Consider the following 21,556-nt stretch of genomic DNA (forward strand, 5'->3'; position numbering starts at 1 on the left):
CAAGAACATGGTACAATGGGACAAGAACATGGTACAGCTGACAAGAACAGTACAATGGGACAAGAACATAGTACAGTGGGACAAGAACATAGTACAGTGGGACAAGAACATGGTACAGCTGACAAGAACATAGTACAGTGGGACAAGAACATAGTACAGTGGGACAAGAACATGGTACAGCTGACAAGAACATAGTACAGTGGGACAAGAACATGGTACAGCTGACAAGAACATAGTACAGTGGGACAAGAACATGGTACAGCTGACAAGAACATAGTACAGTGGGACAAGAACATGGTACAGCTGACAAGAACATGGTACAGGTGACAAGAACATGGTACAGCTGACAAGAACATGGTACAATGGGACAAGATCATGGTACAGCTGACAAGAACATGGTACAGCTGACAAGAACATGGTACAGCTGACAAGATCATGGTACAGTTGACAAGAACATAGTACAGTGGGCCAATCATGGTACAGATGACAAGAACATGATACAGCTGACAAGAACATGGTACAGCAGAACAAGAACATGGTACAGGTGACAAGAACATGGTACAGCTGACAAGAACATGGTACAGGTGACAAGAACATGGTACAGCTGACAAGAACATGGTACAATGGGACAAGATCATGTTACAGCTGACAAGAACATGGTACAGCTGACAAGAACATGGTACAGCTGACAAGAACATGGTACAGTTGACAAGAACATGGTACAGCTGACAAGAACATGGTACAGCTGACAAGAACATGGTACAGGTGACAAGAACATGGTACAGCTGACAAGAACATGGTACAATGGGACAAGATCATGTTACAGCTGACAAGAACATAGTACAGTGGGACAAGATCATGGTACAGCTGACAAGAACATGGTACAGCTGACAAGAACATGGTACAGCTGACAAGAACATGGTACAGTTGACAAGAACATAGTACAGTGGGCCAATCATGGTACAGCTGACAAGAACATGGTACAGCAGGATAAGAACATGGTACAACTGACAAGAACATGGTACAATGGGCCAAGATCATGGTACAGCACATAAGAAGATGGTACAGCGGACAAGAACATGGTACAGCAAGACAAGAACATGGTACAGCTGACAAGAACATAGGACAGTGGGCCAAGATCATGGTACAGCACATAAGAACATGGTACAGCGGACAAGAACATGGTACAGCAGGGCAAGAACAGGGTACAGCAGGATAAGAACGTGGTACAGGTGACAAGAACATGGTACAGCAGGACAAGAACAGGGTACAGCAGGACAAGAACATGGTACAGCAGGATAAGAACATGGTACAGCAGGACAAGAACATAGTACAGCTGACAAGAACATAGTACAGTGGGACAAGAACATGGTACAGCTGGATAAGATCATGTTACAGCTGACAAGAACATGGTACAGCAGGATAAGAACATGTTACAGCTGACAAGAACATGGTACAGCAGGATAAGAACATGTTACAGCTGACAAGAACATGGTACAGCAGGATAAGAACATGGTACAGCAGGACAAGAACAGGGTACAGCAGGACAAAAACAGGGTACAGCAGGATAAGAACATGGTACAGCTGACAAGAACATGGTACAGCAGGATAAGAACATGGTACAACAGGACAAGAACATGGTACAGCTGACAAGAACATGATACAGCAGGATAAGAACATGGTACAGCAGGACAAGAACATGGTACAGCAGGACAAGAACATGGTACAGCAGGACAAGAACATGGTACAGCAGGACAAGAACAGGGTACAGCAGGACAAGAACGTGGTACAGCAGGACAAGAACATGGTACAGCAGGACAAGAACAGGGTACAGCAAGATAAAAACATGGTACAGCAGGACAAGAACATGGTACAGCAGAACAAGAACATGGTACAGCGGACAAGAACAGCAGGACAAGAACATGGTACAGCAGGACAAGAACATGGTACAGCAGATAAGAACATGGTACAGCAGAACAAGAACATGGTACAGCAGGATAAGAACATGGTACAGCAGGATAAGAACATGGTACAACAGGATAAGAACATGGTACAGCTGACAAGAACATGGTACAGCTGACAAGAACATGGTACAGTTGACAAGAACATAGTACAGTGGGCCAAGATCATGGTACAGCTGACAAGAACATGGTACAGCAGGATAAGAACATGGTACAGCAGGATAAGAACATGGTACAGCAGGATAAGAACATGGTACAGCAGGACAAGAACATGGTACAGCAGATAAGAACATGGTACAGCAGGATAAGAACATGGTACAGCAGGACAAGAACATGGTACAGCAGGACAAGAACATGGTACAGCTGACAAGAACATGGTATAGCAGGACAAGAACATGGTACAGCTGCCAAGATCATGGTACAGCTGACAAGAACATGGTACAGCAGGATAAGAACATGGTACAGCAGGACAAGAACAGGGTACAGCAGGATAAGAACTTTGTACAGGTGACAAGAACATGGTACAGCAGGACAAGAACAGGGTACAGCTGACAAGAACATGGTACAGCAGGACAAGAACATGGTACAGCTGACAAGAACATGGTACAGCTGACAAGAACAGGGTACAGCAGGACAAGAACAGGGTACAGCAGGACAAGAACATGGTACAGCAGGACAAGAACATAGTACAGCAGGACAAGAACATGGTACAGCAGGACAAGGACATGGTACAACAGGACAAGGACATGGTACAGCTGACAAGAACATGGTACAGCAGGACAAGAACAGGGTACAGCAGGACAAGAACATGGTACAGCAGGACAAGAACATAGTACAGCAGGACAAGAACATGGTACAGCAGGACAAGAACATGGTACAGCAGGACAAGAACATGGTACAGCAGGACAAGAACAGGGTACAGCAGGACAAGGACATGGTACAACAGGACAAGGACATGGTACAGGTGACAAGAACATGGTACAGCAGGACAAGGACATGGTACAACAGGACAAGAACATGGTACAGCAGGACGAGATAAAGACAACAACAACAACACTTTATTGAAGTCTGCATCCAAGTGACGTGGAGACCAGAATGGGGCCAGTGTGTGTTTAAACTAGAGTCTGATAAAGTTCACATTGTACAGTCAGCTAGAAATAAACTCAGTTTTGAGCCACTTTGTGGTGTGTAAATGTAGTCTACACATGCAAGTCCTCATGGGAAATGTAGTCTTCTCCTGACAAAACACTGCTGGACTGTTTTTCTGTGGACCGGCGCCACCAAAATCCAGCAAAAGATAAAAGTTCCTCAGTGAGTCTTGAAGAAAGTCTGGGGATCGTGTGTGACCCCGGACTTGAACTGATTGTGTTGTGTCACTTCTGATGAGTTGCTGTTGACACCGGATGGGCGCCGCTCGGGGGTCATGTGACTTTGCAGAGCGCCGGTGCCGACTGCGGCGCACTGCAACGCTCGTGACGGCGTGCGGGGAGGAGGGAGGGAGGAGGGAGGAGGGGGAGGGAGGAGGGAGGAGGAATAAATAGATGTTTTATGGGCGGGAAGAAGCATCCTGCGGCAACACGGCGGGTGACCTTAGTGGGCGTGGCCATGAAGAAGTCATCAGCCGTCAAACTGTCACCTCCTGTGACATCACGTCCTGATGGGGGGGGGGGGTTGTGGGACCAATCCAGCGCCCCTCTTCTCTCCTCCTCCTCCTCACATTCCTCACATGCTGGCCGTAGACCACCACAGTGCACGCCGCCTGACATCTGGGTCCTCTCGCCGGGAGGTTTTCGTGCCTCGCACTCTTCCTTTCCATTCAGGTTCCCGCCAAAATGTCGAACGCCACCGGAAACGAGTCCGACGGTCGCGAAATCAATCGTTCAAACCGTGATTTTTTTTTTGGGACAAGTGCCGGCACTTTGATAAAGAAGGTGAGACACAACGTTGAAGTGGTAGTTAAGTATCAAGGTGGTGACTCCGCCCTCATCGCCATTTTCTTGGATAAAAAGTGGTTTAATGTTAAAAAGTCAAAGTTAAAGTACCAATGATTGTCACACACGTAGTAGATGTGGCGAAATTATTCTCAGCATTTGACCCATCACCCTTGATCAGGTGAGGGGAGCAGTGAGCAGCAGTGGTGGTCACGCCCGGGAATCATTTATGGTGATTTAACCCCCAATTCCAACCCTTAATGCTGAGTGCCAAGCAGGGAGGTAATGGGTCCCATTTTTATAGTCTTTGGTATGACTCGGCCAGGATTTGAACTCACAACCTACTGATCTGTTTACTACATCTGGTCCTCATGTGTACTGTGAGTACTTCACATTGTTTACTATGTCTGGTCCTCATGTGTACTGTGAGTACTTCACATTGTTTACTACAACTGGTCCTCAAGTGTACTGTGAGTACTTCACTTTCTTTACTACAACTGGTCCTCAAGTGTACTGTGAGTACTTCACATTATTTACTATGTCTGGTCCTCATGTGTACTGTGAGTACTTCACATTGTTTACTACAACTGGTCCTAATGTGTACTGTGAGTACTTCACATTATTTACTATGTCTGGTCCTCATGTGTACTGTGAGTACTTCACATTGTTTACTACAACTGGTCCTCAAGTGTACTGTGAGTACTTCACTTTCTTTACTACAACTGGTCCTCAAGTGTACTGTGAGTACTTCACATTATTTACTATGTCTGGTCCTCATGTGTACTGTGAGTACTTCACATTGTTTACTACAACTGGTCCTAATGTGTACTGTGAGTACTTCACATTATTTACTATGTCTGGTCCTCATGTGTACTGTGAGTACTTCACTTTCTTTACTACAACTGGTCCTCATGTGTACTGTGAGTACTTCACATTATTTACTATGTCTGGTCCTCATGTGTACTGTGAGTACTTCACATTGTTTACTACAACTGGTCCTAATGTGTACTGTGAGTACTTCACATTGTTTACTATGTCTGGTCATCATGTGTACTGTGAGTACTTCACATTGTTTACTACAACTGGTCCTCATGTGTACTGTGAGTACTTCACATTGTTTACTATGTCTGGTCCTCATGTGTACTGTGAGTACTTCACATTGTTTACTATGTCTGGTCATCATGTGTACTGTGAGTACTTCACATTGTTTACTACAACTGGTCATCATGTGTACTGTGAGTACTTCACATTGTTTACTATGTCTGGTCCTCATGTGTACTGTGAGTACTTCACTTTCTTTACTACAACTGGTCCTCAAGTGTACTGTGAGTACTTCACATTGTTTACTACAACTGGTCCTCATGTGTACTGTGAGTACTTCACTTTCTTTACTACAACTGGTCCTCATGTGTACTGTGAGTACTTCACTTTCTTTACTACAACTGGTCCTCAAGTGTACTGTGAGTACTTCACATTGTTTACTACAACTGGTCCTCATGTGTACTGTGAGTACTTCACTTTCTTTTCTACAACTGGTCCTCATGTGTACTGTGAGTACTTCACTTTCATTTCTACATCTGGTCCTCATGTGTACTGTGAGTACTTCACTTTCTTTACTACAACTGGTCCTCATGTGTACTGTGAGTACTTCACTTTCTTTACTACAACTGGTCCTCAAGTGTACTGTGAGTACTTCACATTGTTTACTACAACTAGTCCTCAAGTGTACTGTGAGTACTTCACTTTCTTTACTACAACTGGTCCTCAAGTGTACTGTGACTACTTCACTTTCTTTACTACAACTGGTCCTCATGTGTACTGTGAGTACTTCACTTTCTTTACTACAACTGGTCCTCAAGTGTACTGTGAGTACTTCACAAGGAATGGACGCATTTTTGACTTCAAAACTAACGATAAAGGTGAATCAATGCACTGCAAAGTCCTCGCTAGCTAGGCAGCTAGCGGCTAACATCCCTCCACAGTGTTTCAGCGACTTCTAAATGACTAATCCTCGCCTACATGGCGACAAATAGTTTTGAACTAATTTCGGTGGTCCTTGAACTCACCGTAGTTTGTTCACATGTACGACTTTCTCCGACGCGGCCTTTGTCTCATTTTGTCCACCAAACGTTTTATACTGTATGTTCTATTTTTAATGTAGCATAACATATTCTGTTCGAATAAAGCCAATAATGAAAAGCTTCAAAACTACAAAAATTGGTATGGGGACACCACTCCGACAAGTGGAGGAACATGACAAGTTCCAAGTGTGTGTGAAAGAGGAGGATCTCGCCAGCTGGTGGCAAATATCTCCTCCTGGACCTCCGGGCCAGACCACAAGGCTCTAATTGCTTCGAGGGCGAGATGACCAGGTCTCACCCCCCAGACTCCCTCCTCCTGGCCTGAGGCAACAGACTCATGTGATGCAGCTTAAAGGCGCGAGGCCAGAGGCGCAACGGCTCAGATCCGTGCCAGACCGAGGGCATTTAGCATTTAGCACCATTCCAAAGTCATTTCCAAGACTGCTATCCAACCAAACAGTAGGATCTACATGCCTCGGCCTTCCTGACTGGTCCTCCAACACTGCAAAAACTGAATTCTAGTAAGATAAAATATCTCAAATAAGGCTGATATGTGCTTATTTTCTGTCTGATAAGATAATTCTTCTCACTGATAAGATTTTATGTTAGAGTGTTTTACTTGTTTTAAGTGTTTTTTTTAAAAAACAATTAATATATCAATATCTACGGCTTTTCACACACACAAGTGAATGTGTGGCATACTTGGTCAACAGCCATACAGGTCACACTGAGGGTGGCCGTATAAACAAGTTTAACACTGTTACAAATATGCGCCACACTGTCAACCCACACCAAACAAGAATGACAAACACATTTCGGGAGAACATCCGCACCGTAACACAACATAAACACAACAGAACAATTACCCGGAACAATATACTAATATAGTGCTAATATAGCTAATATAAACACTTAGATCATGTGTTGCCTTCATTATACCCCTTATATAAGATTTTGATAGTAGGCTAATTTAGCTAATATAGACACTTACATCATATGTTGTCTTCATTATAACACTTATATAAGACTTTTAAAGTAATTTTGATAGTAGGCTAATATAGACACTTACATCATGTGTTGTCTTCATTATAACACTTATATAAGACTTTTAAAGTCATTTTGATAGTAGGCTAATATAGCTAATATGGACACTTACATCATTCCGAGGATGTTGTAGTGGTAATGATTTGTGCAGTCCTTTGAGACATTTGTGATTTGGGGCTATATAAATAAACATTGATCGATTGCTTGATTGATATGTTGTCTTCATTACAACACTTACATACCATTTTGATAGTAGGCTAATTTAGCTAATATAGACACTTACATCATATGTTGCCTTCATTATAACACTTATATAAGATTTTGATAGTAGGCTAATATAACTAATATAGACACTTACATCATGTGTTGTCTTCATTATAACACTTATATAGGATTTTGATAGTAGGCTAATTTAGCTAATATAGACACTTACATCATGTGTTGTCTTCATTATAACACTTATATAAGACTTTTAAAGTAATTTTGATAGTAGGCTAATATAGCTAATATAGACACATCATATGTTGTCTTCAATACAACACTTACATACCATTTTGATAGTAGGCTAATATAGCTAATATAGACACTTACATCATGTGTTGTCTTCATTATAACACTTATATAAGACTTTTAAAGTCCTTTTGATAGTAGGCTAATATAGACACTTGCATCATGTGTTGTCTTCATTATAAAAACTTATATACGACTTTTAAAGTTATTTTGATAGTAGGCTATTATCGCTAATAAAGACACTTACATCATGTGTTGTCTTCATTATAACACTTAGATAAGACTTTTAAAGTCATTTTGATAGTAGGCTAATATAGCTAATATGGACACTTACATCATATGTTGCCTTCATTACAACACTTACATACCATTTTGATAGTAGGCTAATATAGCTAATAAAGACACTTACATCATGTGTTGTCTTCATTATAACACTTATATACGACTTTTAAAGTCATTTTGATAGTAGGCTAATATAGCTAATATAGACACTTACATCATGTGTTGTCTTCATTGCAACACTTACATACCATTTTGATAGTAGGCTAATATAGCTAATAGAGACACTTACATCATGTGTTGTCTTCATTATAACACTTATATGAAACTTTTAAAGTCATTTTGATAGTAGGCTATTATCGCTAATAAAGACACTTACATCATGTGTTGTCTTCATTATAACACTTAGATAAGACTTTTAAAGTCATTTTGATAGTAGGCTAATATAGACACTTGCATCATGTGTTGCCTTTATTATAAAAACTTATATACGACTTTTAAAGTTATTTTGATAGTAGGCTATTATAGCTAATATAGACACTTACATCATGTGTTGTCTTCATTATAACACTTAGATAAGACTTTTAAAGTCATTTTGATAGTAGGCTAATATTGCTAATATAGACACATCATTTCTTGCCTTGATTATAACACATATATAAGATTTTGATAGTAGGCTAATATAGCTAATATAGACACATCATGTGTTGTCTTCATTATAACACTTATATAAGACTTTTAAAGTCATTTGATAGTAGGCTAATATAGACACTTGCATCATGTGTTGCCTTTATTATAAAAACTTATATACGACTTTTAAAGTTATTTTGATAGTAGGCTAATTTAGCTAATATAGACACTTACATCATGTGTTGCCTTCATAATAACACTTATATAAGACTTTTAAAGTCCTTTTGATAGTAGGCTAATATAGACACTTGCATCATGTGTTGCCTTTATTATAAAAACGTATATACGACTTTTAAAGTTATTTTGATAGTAGGCTATTATCGCTAATAAAGACACTTGCATCATGTGTTGTCTTCATTATAACACTTATATAAGACTTTTAAAGTCATTTTGCTAGTAGGCTAATATAGCTAATATAGACACTTACATCATATGTTGTCTTCATTACAACACTTATATAAGACTTTTAAAGTCCTTTAGATAGTAGGCTAATATAGCTAATATAGACACTTACATCATGTGTTGTCTTCATTATAAAACTTATATAAGACTTTTAAAGTCCTTTTGATAGTAGGCTAATATCGCTAATAAAGACACTTACATCATGTGTTGTCTTCATTACAACACTTACATACCATTTTGATAGTAGGCTAATATAGCTAATATGGACACTTACATCATGTGTTGTCTTCATTATAACACTTATAAAAGACTTTTAAAGTCCTTTTGATAGTAGGCTAATATAGACACTTGCATCATGTGTTGCCTTTATTATAAAAACGTATATACGACTTTTAAAGTTATTTTGATAGTAGGCTATTATCGCTAATAAAGACACTTACATCATGTGTTGTCTTCATTATAACACTTAGATAAGACTTTTAAAGTCATTTTGATAGTAGGCTAATATAGACACTTGCATCATGTGTTGTCTTCATTATAACACTTATATAAGACTTTTAAAGTCATTTTGCTAGTAGGCTAATATAGCTAATATAGACACTTACATCATGTGTTGCCTTCATTATAAAACTTATATAAGACTTTTAAAGTCCTTTTGATAGTAGGCTAATATCGCTAATATAGACACTTACATCATGTGTTGTCTTCATTACAACACTTACATACCATTTTGATAGTAGGCTAATATAGCTAATATGGACACTTACATCATGTGTTGTCTTCATTATAACACTTATAAAAGACTTTTAAAGTCCTTTTGATAGTAGGCTAATATAGACACTTGCATCATGTGTTGCCTTTATTATAAAAACGTATATACGACTTTTAAAGTTATTTTGATAGTAGGCTATTATCGCTAATAAAGACACTTACATCATGTGTTGTCTTCATTATAAGACTTAGATAAGACTTTTAAAGTCATTTTGATAGTAGGCTAATATAGACACTTACATCATGTGTTGTCTTCATTATAACACTTATATAAGACTTTTAAAGTCATTTTGATAGTAGGCTAATATAGCTAATATAGACACTTACATCACGTGTTGCCTTCATTATAACACTTAAATAAGACTTAACGTTTTGTGGCTCCAGAAAGATTAGATTTTTATATTTTTTTGGTCCCATATGGCTCCTTCAACATTTTAGGTTGCCTACCTCTGACGTAGGTGGACAAAAGCACGAGAGACGGGTCACCAGGTAGCCCGTAAAGACCAGATGAGTCGCCCGCTGGCCTGTTCTAAAAATAGCTCAAATAGCAGCTGTAGAGAGGCGGAGCCGACGGTCCGACAGAGAGGCAGGGCACACTGGCGGCGAGGAGGCGGGGATGGCGAGCGAGAGGCGAGGCGAGGCGTGCCGGGAGCGACGCCACAAACAAGATCAGGTGTGTGGATCGCGCACCTGTACACGATTAACGTATCTCCTCTCGCTGTATAAAAGGGGAGAACGAGGAGAGAACGGGGCTGGTGATGGTGCAGAGCGAGAGCAACCCATACGAGGAAGGAACGAGAGAGAGACGACAACACGAGCAGCAGCGCTTGCAACCCGGAAGAGAGCGAGAGCGAGAGGCAGACGCAGACAACGGGAAGGCTGAAAAGCAACACGCAAAAGACTTTTGTTTATTGAAAAATAAAAGAAGTCTACACCTGCTCCAAAGGCATGTCCTTCCTTGGTGGTCCCTGGAACCCGCCAGACGACGGCTTGAGTCTTTCACAGCAGCACTTACCAGTGAGCTGCCTCTATTTTTTAAATTGTATTTATTTACTAGCAAGCTGGTCTCGATTTGCTTGACATTTTTAAATCTAAGAGAGACACAACTTAAATAGAATTTGAAAATCCAAGAGAATATTTTAAAGATTTGGTCTATGCTTGTTTAAATAAATTCTTTTTTTTTTTCTTACTTTGCTTCTTATAACCTTCAGAAAGACAGTTTTAGAGAAAAAAATACAACCTTAAAAATTATTTTAGGATTTTTAAACACATCCTTTTTTACCTTTTAAATTCCTTCCTGACAATTTAAATCAATGTTCAAGTAAATGTATTTTTTTTTATTGTAAAGAACAATAAATACATTTTAATTTAATTCTTCATTTTAGCTCCTGTTTTTTCGACGAAGAATATTTGTGAAATATTTCTTCAAACTTATTATGATTAAAATTCAAAAAAAATATTCTAGCAAATTGACAAAATCTATACCATCAAATTTAAATCTTATTTCAAAGTATTTTAAATTTCTTTTAAAATTTTTGTTCTGGAAAATCTAGAAGAAATAATGATTTGTCTTTGTTAGAAATATATCCATCCATCCATTTTCTACCGCTTATTCCCTTTTGGGGTCGCGGGGGGCGCAGGCGCCTATCCCAGCTACAATCGGGCGGAAGGCGGGCTACACCCTGGACAAGTCGCCACCACATCGCAGGGCCTGTTAGAAATATAGCTTGGTCCAATTTGTTATATATTCTAACAAAGTGCAGATTGGATTTTAACCTATTTAAAACATGTCATCAAAATTCTAAAATTAATCCCAATCAGGAAAAATGACTAATGATGTTCCATAAATTCTTTTTTTTAAATTTTTTTTCAAAAAGATTCGAATTAGCTAGTTTTTCTCTTCATTTTTTTTTCGGTTGAATTTTGAATTTTAAACAGTCGAAATTGAAGATAAACTATATTTCAAAATTTAATTTTAATTTTTTTTCCTGTTTTCTCCTCTTTTAAACCGGTCAATTAAGTGTTTTTTTCACTATATATTCTCCACAAAAAAACTTCCGTAACAGGAAAAAAAATGTACGACGGAATGACAGACAGAAATACCCTTTTTATATATATATATATATATATATATATATATATATATATATATATATATATATATATATATATATATATATATATATATATATATGTAGGTGTGGGAAAAAAATCACAAGACTACTTCATCAAGTGATGAAAAGCGGATACAACTTCACCCTCACCTATGAACCCACCCCAGGAAACCAACCAAAAAAGAGCAGAAAACGAAACAACATCATCTGGTACAATCCGCCATTCAGCAAAAACGTCTCAACCAACATCGGCCGCAAGTTCCTCACTCTGATCGACAAACACTTCCCCAAAGGCAACACCCTAAGAAAAATATTCAACAAGAACAACATCAAATGGAGCTACAGCTGTATGAATAACATACAACGAATCATTTCAAACCACAACAAAGCAATTGCAAAAGGACTGCCTACCCCCAGACTAAACGACTCTGAAACCTATAAGGAATGTAACTGTCGCAAGAAACCTGATTGCCCTCTCAACGGAAGGTGCTTACAGACATCAGTCGTTTACCAAGCAAAGGTAACACGCAAGGACATTAACACATCCGACACGTACGTAGGATTAACCGAAGGAGCGTTCAAAACAAGATGGAATAATCACAACGCCTCCTTTAGAAACCAGACTTTGCAGAATTCTACAGAACTCAGCAAACACATTTGGAACCTAAAAGACAATAATGTTGAATATTCAATAACATGGCAAATTCTTGCATCCGGCACACCTTACAACAGTGGTAATAAAAGATGCAACCTATGCTTAAAAGAGAAACTGTTTATTATATATCACCCAGACCTGTCATCCCTCAACAAGCGCAGTGAAATCATTTCAACATGCCGCCACAGACGGAAACACCTCCTAGGTAACACATGAGCCAATCACCACGCCCCTACGCCTGCCTGTACCCACCCACTCTGTGCCCTATATAAACCATTGTATGTGAATGCTTCCATTAAAATCTCCTGATGATTGAGGGAACCCCTCATGAAACAGTTCTGTAGAGATGAAGTAGTCTTGTGATTTTTTTCCCCACACCTACATATTGCGCTCTACCACGGTATCGAGCACTATTCTCTGGATAATCCAATCAAGACATATATATATATATATATATATATATATATATATATATATATATATATATATATATATATATTTATTTATTAAAGGTAAATTGAGAAAATTGGCTGTTTCTGGCAATTTATTTGAGTGTGTATCAAACTGGTAGCCCTTCGCATGAATCAGTACCCAAGAAGTAGCTCTTGCTTTCAAAAAGGTTAAGGAGCCCCCTGCTGTAGTGTAAAGCCCGCAGCTAAAAGCAACTGCGTGAGAAGGTATCCTCCAATATCACCATATAGTCGTTTTCTCTATCGCACACAGACAAACCCGCGATATATGGAGTATATTACATATATTAAATCATTATTTCTTCTAGATTTTCCAGAACAAAAATTTCAAAAGAAATTTAAAATACTTTGAAATAAGATTTAAACTTGTTTGTACATATTTTCTAGATTTGCCAGAATAATTTTTTGGATTTCTAATCATAATAAGTTTGAAGAAAGAATCCACAAATATTCTTCGTCGAAAAAACGGGAGCTAAAATGAAGAATTAAATTAAAATGTATTTATTATTCTTTACAATAAAACAAATACATTTACTTGAACATTGATTTAAATTGTCAGAAAAGAAGAGGAAGGAATTTAAAAGGTAAAAAAGGATGTGTTTAAAAATCCTAAAAATGATTTTTAAGGTTGCGATGAGGTGGCGACTTGTCTAGGGTGTACCCCGCCTTCCGCCCGATTGTAGCTGAGATAGGCGCCAGCGCCCCCGAAAGGGAATAAGCGGTAGAAAATGGATGGATGGTATAAAGTACGTCAACTTTGGGCTCTCTCTCTCTCTCAGGCTGGTGTTTCTATTGCTTGTACTCTTGTTTTGTCCAATTAACTAAGTCACCTCCTGCATCGTTAGAACTTTAGCACCCATGCATATTCCCACTGCACCTTCCTGACCTCCTCGTGCTGGTTCTGTCTTGCAAAAGGAACCGTGTCGCAACTTTCACGACCTCCTCCCGTGACGCCCGGAGAGAGCACTTCTTGCACACTCATCACAATTCCACCATTAGGTCCTCGGTCAGACCATTTATGGCTTCATCGCCACGACGTCGCTGACCTTTCCGGGCGGAAAGTGGCACCGGGGGGAAAAGGCCACGTCCTTGATACGGTCACGGGTCCGAGCCCTGGAGGAATATGCATCCTCCCATAACTTGCACAGCCTAAGTCCACCAATTTACCCAAATCCGCGAGATACGAGTTCCTTTTCACGGTCTGTGGCTTTCAAACACGGTGCAAGAGAGTTCACTCTGTGCACGATTTTTGCCGACCTGTTTATCCAATAGCAGAATTACAAGAGGAGTGAACCCTCTTGTCAGTCATCCACAATCTATGTCTCTGCGGGCGGAGGCGGGACTGCTAAGCTAAAACACACACAATGCATGTGAGAAGCAGAGCAATGAAAAAAATGTGTCATCGGATTCAAACCATTCGACCTTCAAGACATTCCACCATCCTGGGAAGTCAAAATACCCTTTTTCCAAGTTAAAAAAAAAAAATCCAGGATTTCCCAGAACTCCAGGTTTTCCAGGACATTTTTCCCAATTAAAAATGAACTGGCCATTTTTCAAACTTGCACCATTTCCACATTTTTTTTCTCAACCGATTCAAACCATTTTACCTTCAACACATTCCACCTACCTGGGAATTCAAACTATCATTTTTCCAAGCTCAAAAAAATTGCAGGATTTTCCAGAATTCCGGGTTTTCCAAAGCCCTATTTTCATTCTTTTTTCTGGCGACTACCTTTTCCACATTTTTCAACACACTTCAACCGTTCCACCGTCAAATCCTTCCTCTTAATTAGGACGAAAAAAACTAAGTATTTTTTAACTTGAAAAATTCCCGGTTTTTCCTGAAATTCCAGGAATTCCGTAATACTATTTCTCAATTCAACATTTCTCGACCGATTTGAAAAATTCTAAAACCAACCCTTTTTAGTCATTCAGACCATTACTTTTTTTTTCATTGTTTTCCAAAAATTCCCGCTTTTCCCGAAATTCCCATTGAAATCATCGGGACATTCTTCAAAGTCCACAACTCCCAAATTTTTCAACCGATTCAAACCATTCCCCCTTCAACACATTCCACCATCCCGGAAATTCAAACTATCATTTTTCCAAGTTCCAAAAAATTCCAGGACTTTCAAGAATTCCGGGTTTTCCAAAGCCCTATTTTCATTCTTTTTTCTGGCCACATTTTTCAACACACTTCAACCGTTCTACCGTCAAATCCTTCCTCTTAATTAGGACCAAAAAACTAAGTCGTTTTTTTAAACTTGAAAAATTCCCGGTTTTCCTGAAATTCCAGGAATTCCGTAATACCATTTCTCAATTCAACATTTCTCGACCGATTTGAAAAATTCTAACACCAACCATTTTTAGTCATTCAGACCATTAGTTTTTTTTTTACAATTTTCCAAAAATTCCCACTTTTCCCAAAATTCCCACTGAAATCATTTGGACATTCTTCAAAGTCCACAACTCCCAAATGTTTCAACCGATTCAAACCATTCCCCCTTCAACACATTCCACCATCCTGGAAATTCAACCTAGCATTTTTCCAAGTTCCAAAAAATTCCAAGACTTTCAAGAATTCCGGGTTTTCCAAAGCCCTATTTTCATTCTTTTTTTTGGCGACTACCTTTTCCACATTTTTCAACACACTTCAACCGTTCCACCGTCAAATCCTTCCTCTTAATTAGGACCAAAAAACCAAGTCGTTTTTTGAACTTGAAAAATTCCCGGTTTTCCTGAAATTCCAGGAATTCCGTAATACCATTTCTCAATTCAACATTTCTCGACCAATTTGAAAAATTCTAACACCAACCATTTTTAGTCATTCAGACCATTAGTTTTTTTTTTACTATTTTCCCAAAATTCCCGCTTTTCCCGAAATTCCCATTGAAATCATTGGGACATTCTTCAAAGTCCACAACTCCCAAATTTTTCAACCGATTCAAACCATTCCCCCTTCAACACATTCCACCATCCTGGAAATTCAAACTATCATTTTTCCAAATTCCCAAAAATTCCAGGACTTTCAAGAATTCCGGGTTTTCCAAAGCCCTATTTTCATTCTTTTTTCTGGCGACTACCTTTTCCACATTTTTCAACACACTTAAACCGTTCCACCGTCAAATCCTTCCTCTTAATTAGGACCAAAAAACTAAGTCGTTTTTTGAACTTGAAAAATTCCCGGTTTTCCTGAAATTCCAGGAATTCCGTAATACCATTTCTCAATTCAACATTTCTCGACCGATTTGAAAAATTCTAACACCAACCATTTCTAGTCATTCAGACCATTAGTTCTTTTTTTTACCATTTTCCAAAAATTCCCATTGAAATCATTGGGACATTCTTCAAAGTCCACAACACCCACATTTTTCATCTGATTCAAACTGTTCCAACTTCAAAATATTCAGCCTGTTTGGGAATTCTACTTCAACTATTCTAAAAACAAATTCCAGGATTTCAGTTCAACGACAGCATTGGAGCTTTCACACGCAATTCCTTCAGGAATTTCCTCATTTAGGTATTATTATTACTACATATTCGGATTACGATACGAACTTCTTGGTTGTCTGGCTAACTTTTGCTTGGTTCTGTAAACTCGCAGCGTTTTCCCATCAGTTGTTCTGGAACTTTTAATGTGATTTCCTTTGCATTTGTTTTTAATCCTGCAGGCCGTTTGATTTCCAGTCGTGAATAAGAATGAAGAGAGCCAAATTAAACGCGACGAGGAGAACCGCTACCTGTGTATCTGTCCGTTCTTGTGCAGGTACTCCAGGCCCTCCAGCACATCCTTCAAGACCGTGGCTATGCTGGCCTGGTCCAGGACGCCCGCCTTGTGCTCGCCTCGTGAGATGATATGCTTGATCACATCCAGAACCGAGCCTGAGAGGGGATCATAAATAAAACCAATCAATCAAATGCATATCGGTTTTCCTGGCATTGCAGTGCGTGCTTAACTTCTCCTGCCTGCTAATAACCAAAGCCGGGTGTAATTACGAGGTGTCAAGTCGAATATAAATCACATTCAGTGTGCAAAAACACAATTACTGATACGCTCTCCCTGACCACCTGAGGGCACCGCAGACTGTGAATGCTTTTAAAAAAGCTTTAAAACCCCTTCTTTTTAAAAAAGCCTTTTTATGCATGTATGCATACTAGTTTTAGATATTAGGCTGTTCTAGTTTTTATTTTTATTATTTTTTTAATACACTGTAGCATTTTGACGTTGTTTGCTCAATGTTAATTGCTTTTTACAAATTAAATATACTATTATTATTATAAAATGATTAAAAAAATAAGTCCAAATTACATGTTATTATGAATGTTACTACATTACATATTTATTTACGGCATGAAATGTTAGTTGAGGTGTTTTAGAGCGCTTTATAGGCAGAAGAGAGCGACTCATCCGATCCATTTTTAGCCGACTCACATTTACCTTTGTTTATTAGTTAGAATACATTTTAAAAATAAAAAAAATTTTTTGTCTTGCATAATGATTGTGAATGATAGGCAACGTTCCAAAAAAAGTGCAGTTCCTCCTTAAGATTGTGAAGACGGAGAGTTGTACCAAGTCAACGTTCAGTTTCGAGTACTGCCAAGACGTTCTGCCGATATTCGATATTCCGATATTGTCCAACTCTTAATTACCGATCCCGATATCAACCGATACCGATATATATATATATACAGTCGTGGAATAAACACATTAAAATGACTAATTTTGTTGTGATTCCGCTGGATGCATTAAACAATGTAACAAGCTTTTCCAAAATAAATCAACTCAAGTTACGGGAAAAAAATGCCAACATGGCACTGCCATATTTATTATTGAGGTCACAAAGTGCATTATTTTATTAACATGGCTCAAAACAGCAGCTTGGAATTTGGGACATGCTCTCCCTGAGAGAGCATGAGGAGGTTGAGGGTTGGGGCGGCTAGGGGTGTTTATTGTAGCGTCTCTGAAGAGTTAGTGCTGCAATGGGTTCTGGGTATTTTTTCTGTTGTGTTTATGTTCTCCCGAAATGTGTTTGTCATTCTTGTTTGGTGTGGGTTCACACTGTGCCGCATATTTGCAACAGTGTTAAAGTTGTTTACACGGCCACCCTCAGTGTGACCTGTATAGCTGTTGACCGAGTATGCCTTGCATTCACTTGTGTGTGTGAAAAGCCGTAGGTATTATGTGATTGGGCCGGCACGCAATATTGTTGTCTGGGTGGAAATCGGGAGAAATTCGGGAGAATGGTTGCCCCGGGAGATTTTTGGGAGGGGCACTGAAATTTGGGAGTCTCCCAGGAAAATGGGGAGGGTTGGCAAGTGTGACTGGGAGACACAACTGCTCTGTACTTGTCCCTACGTCCGTGTACCACTCCGTACAGCGGCGTTTTAAGAAGTTATAAACCTTACTTTTTGAAACCGATACCGATAATTTACGATATTACATTTTAAAGCATTTTATAGCATTTTTAAGCATCTCTACTAAAAACAAACGTTCCTTTCTTGCATAATGATTGTGAATGATAGACAACGTTACAAAAAAGTGCAGTTCCTCTTTAAGAGCCTATCTTGCCGATTGTATTGTACCGTATGTCCCGGCAAGAAATCTGCGTTCAAAAGACTCCGGCTTATTAGTGATTCCTAGAGCCCAAAAAAAGTCTGCGGGCTATAGAGCGTTTTCAGTACTCTGGAATGCCCTCCCGGTAACAGTTCGAGATGCCACCTCAGTAGAAGCATTTAAGTCTCACCTTAAAACTCATCTGTATGCTCTAGCCTTTAAATAGACCTCCTTTTTAGACCAGTTGATCTGCCGCTTCTTTTCTTTCTCCTATGTCCCCCCCTCCCTTGTGGAGGGGGTCTGGTCCGATGACCATGGATGAAGTACTGGCTGTCCAGAGTCGAGACCCAGGATGGACCGCTCGTCGGGACCCAGGATGGACCGCTCGCCTGTATCGGTTGGGGACGTCTCTACGCTGCTGATCCGCTTGAGATGGTTTCCTGTGGACGGGACTCTCGCTGCTGTCTTGGAGCCACTATGGATTGAACTTTCACAGTATCATGTTAGACCCGCTCGACATCCATTGCTTTCGGTCCCCTAGAGGGGGTGGGGGGGTTGCCCACATCTGAGGTCCTCTCCAAGGTTTCTCATAGTCAGCATTGTCACTGGCGTCCCACTGGATGTGAATTCTCCCTGCCCTTTTGTGGGTTCTTCCGAGGATGTTGTAGTCGTAATGATTTGTGCAGTCCTTTGAGACATTTGTGATTCGGGGCTATATAAATAAACATTGATTGATTGATTGAAGAGAGTGAAGACAGTTTCGGGTACTGCCAAGGCTATGCAACCCCAGTGGACAAAAGCATGAGAGACGGGCAACCGTTTTAGAGACTGCTTTACCTTGAGATTGCTCTGTTCACTCTCTCTGGGTGCTGGCATTTCTATTGTTTGTACTTCAGTTCTAGTCAGCGCTCATCATTTTCGACAGCCTTAGAATTCTGGGAGGGTTCTCTCCTCCTAAAAGGCGGGTTCGGAAAACCGTGTCAAACCTTCTGGTCGCTGGTGGTGGAGGTTTCTGACTAAGGAAGACGAGACCAGAAGATCAGGTGCCGAGTGGGCTGAAAGCCAAGTTGTGGGGTTGGGGGTCTGCCGCAAAGGCAAGGTGGGGCTAGAGCGGAGCACTGCTGGCTCGGACTAAAAAAAAGGATGTATGGATTACAGCGGTTATGGCGTTGCATAAGCAAACTTAAGCGTGGAGTCATCAGCAAAGCTCCCTCGGTCAGCAGTTAGGAGGATCATCGAGGGGCGGACTTCCCGTGCGGCAAATCCACTGACTTGTGCTAAAAGTCACAAAGTCGATGGCAATCTTCCTGTCAGGCATCCACTTTCCGCTCTGCCAAGACTGCTTATTCATCTCCCAGGAAGATACAAAAAAGACTACTTGCAAAGAGTGCTTTAATGGCACTCACCAGTTTGGAAGAATCAAAGAACCACAGCACGTTTTATTTGAGACGAGAACTGACTTTTCTGGAAAAAGATGCCAAAGAAGACTTATTTCACGGGGGGGGGAACCTCTCTCGTCATCTAAGGTTGGAGCCCCACTTAGGGACTTTCCATTTTGCTTGGATTTGGCAGAGACAGAGAACCAAAGCAGTGGTGTTTTCCCCAGGTGCATGTCTTTGGAGGGGGGAGGGGCCTATCCCCAGGTGCATGTCTTTGGAGGTGGGAGGGGCCTATCCCCGGTTATAATAATAATAATAATAATAATGGATTAGATTTATATTGTCCTTTTCTATTGTTAGATATTCAAAGCACTCATGGAGAAGTTGGAACCCATCATTCATTCACACCTGGTGGTGGTAAGCAACATTTGTAGCCACAGCTGCCCTGGGGTAGACTGACGGGAGGGGCCTATCTCCAGGTGCATGTATTTTTAGGTGGGAGGGGCCTATCTCTAGGTGCATGTATTTTTAGGCGGGAGGGGCCTATCCCCAGGTGCATGTCTTAGAAGGTGGGAGGGGCCTATTCCCAGGTGCATGTCTTAGAAGGTGGGAGGGGCCTATTCCCAGGTGCATGACTTTATAGGCGGGAGGGGCCTATCCCCAGGTGCATGTATTTTTAGGCGGGAGGGGCCTATTCCCAGGTGCATGTCTTTGGAAGTGGGAGGGGCCTATCCCCAGGTGCATGTCTTAGGAGGCAGGAGGGGCCTATCACTAGGTGCATGTATTTTTAGGCGGGAGGGGCCTATCCCCAGGTGCATGTCTTAGAAGGTGGGAGGGGCCTATTCCCAGGTGCATGTCTTTGGAAGTGAGAGGGGCCTATCCCCAAGTGCATAACTTTATAGGCGGGAGGGGCCTATCCCCAGGTGCATGACTTTATAGGCGGGAGGGGCCTATCCCCAGGTGCATGTCTTTGTAGGCGGGAGGGGCCTATCCCCAGGTGCATGTCTTTGGAAGTGAGAGGGGCCTATCCCCAAGTGCATGACTTTGTAGGCGGGAGGGGCCTATCTCTAGGTGCATGTCTTTGCAGGTGGGAGGGGCCTATTCCCAGGTGCATGACTTTATAGGCGGGAGGGGCCTATCCCCAGGTGCATGTATTTTTAGGCGGGAGGGGCCTATTCCCAGGTGCATGTCTTTGGAAGTGGGAGGGGCCTATCCCCAGGTGCATGTCTTAGGAGGCAGGAGGGGCCTATCACTAGGTGCATGTATTTTTAGGCGGGAGGGGCCTATCCCCAGGTGCATGTCTTAGAAGGTGGGAGGGGCCTATTCCCAGGTGCATGTCTTTGGAAGTGAGAGGGGCCTATCCCCAAGTGCATAACTTTATAGGCGGGAGGGGCCTATCCCCAGGTGCATGACTTTATAGGCGGGAGGGGCCTATCCCCAGGTGCATGTCTTTGTAGGCGGGAGGGGCCTATCCCCAGGTGCATGTCTTTGGAAGTGAGAGGGGCCTATCCCCAAGTGCATGACTTTGTAGGCGGGAGGGGCCTATCTCTAGGTGCATGTCTTTGCAGGTGGGAGGGGCCTATTCCCAGGTGCATGACTTTATAGGCGGGAGGGGCCTATCCCCAGGTGCATGTATTTTTAGGCGGGAGGGGCCTATCCCCAGGTGCATGTATTTTTAGGCGGGAGGGGCCTATCTCCAGGTGCATGTATTTTTA

The 21,556-nt window shown here is 40.9% G+C and overlaps 1 protein-coding gene across 2 annotated transcripts in view; it reads right to left on the reverse strand.

Moving 5' to 3' along the window:
* The window catches only part of oxsr1b (oxidative stress responsive kinase 1b), a 138,516-nt gene that overhangs the window by 57,006 nt on the left and 59,954 nt on the right, over nucleotides 1-21,556 (reverse strand). For both annotated transcript variants that reach the window (XM_061921260.1, XM_061921261.1), the window contains exon 4: nucleotides 16,649-16,790. In XM_061921260.1, the coding sequence (XP_061777244.1) occupies nucleotides 16,649-16,790 (142 nt within the window). The remainder of the gene's footprint in view (nucleotides 1-16,648; nucleotides 16,791-21,556) is intronic.

The sequence above is a fragment of the Nerophis ophidion genome, linkage group LG15 (assembly GCF_033978795.1).
Source record: "Nerophis ophidion isolate RoL-2023_Sa linkage group LG15, RoL_Noph_v1.0, whole genome shotgun sequence".
In the NCBI taxonomy this organism is placed as follows: domain Eukaryota; kingdom Metazoa; phylum Chordata; class Actinopteri; order Syngnathiformes; family Syngnathidae; genus Nerophis; species Nerophis ophidion.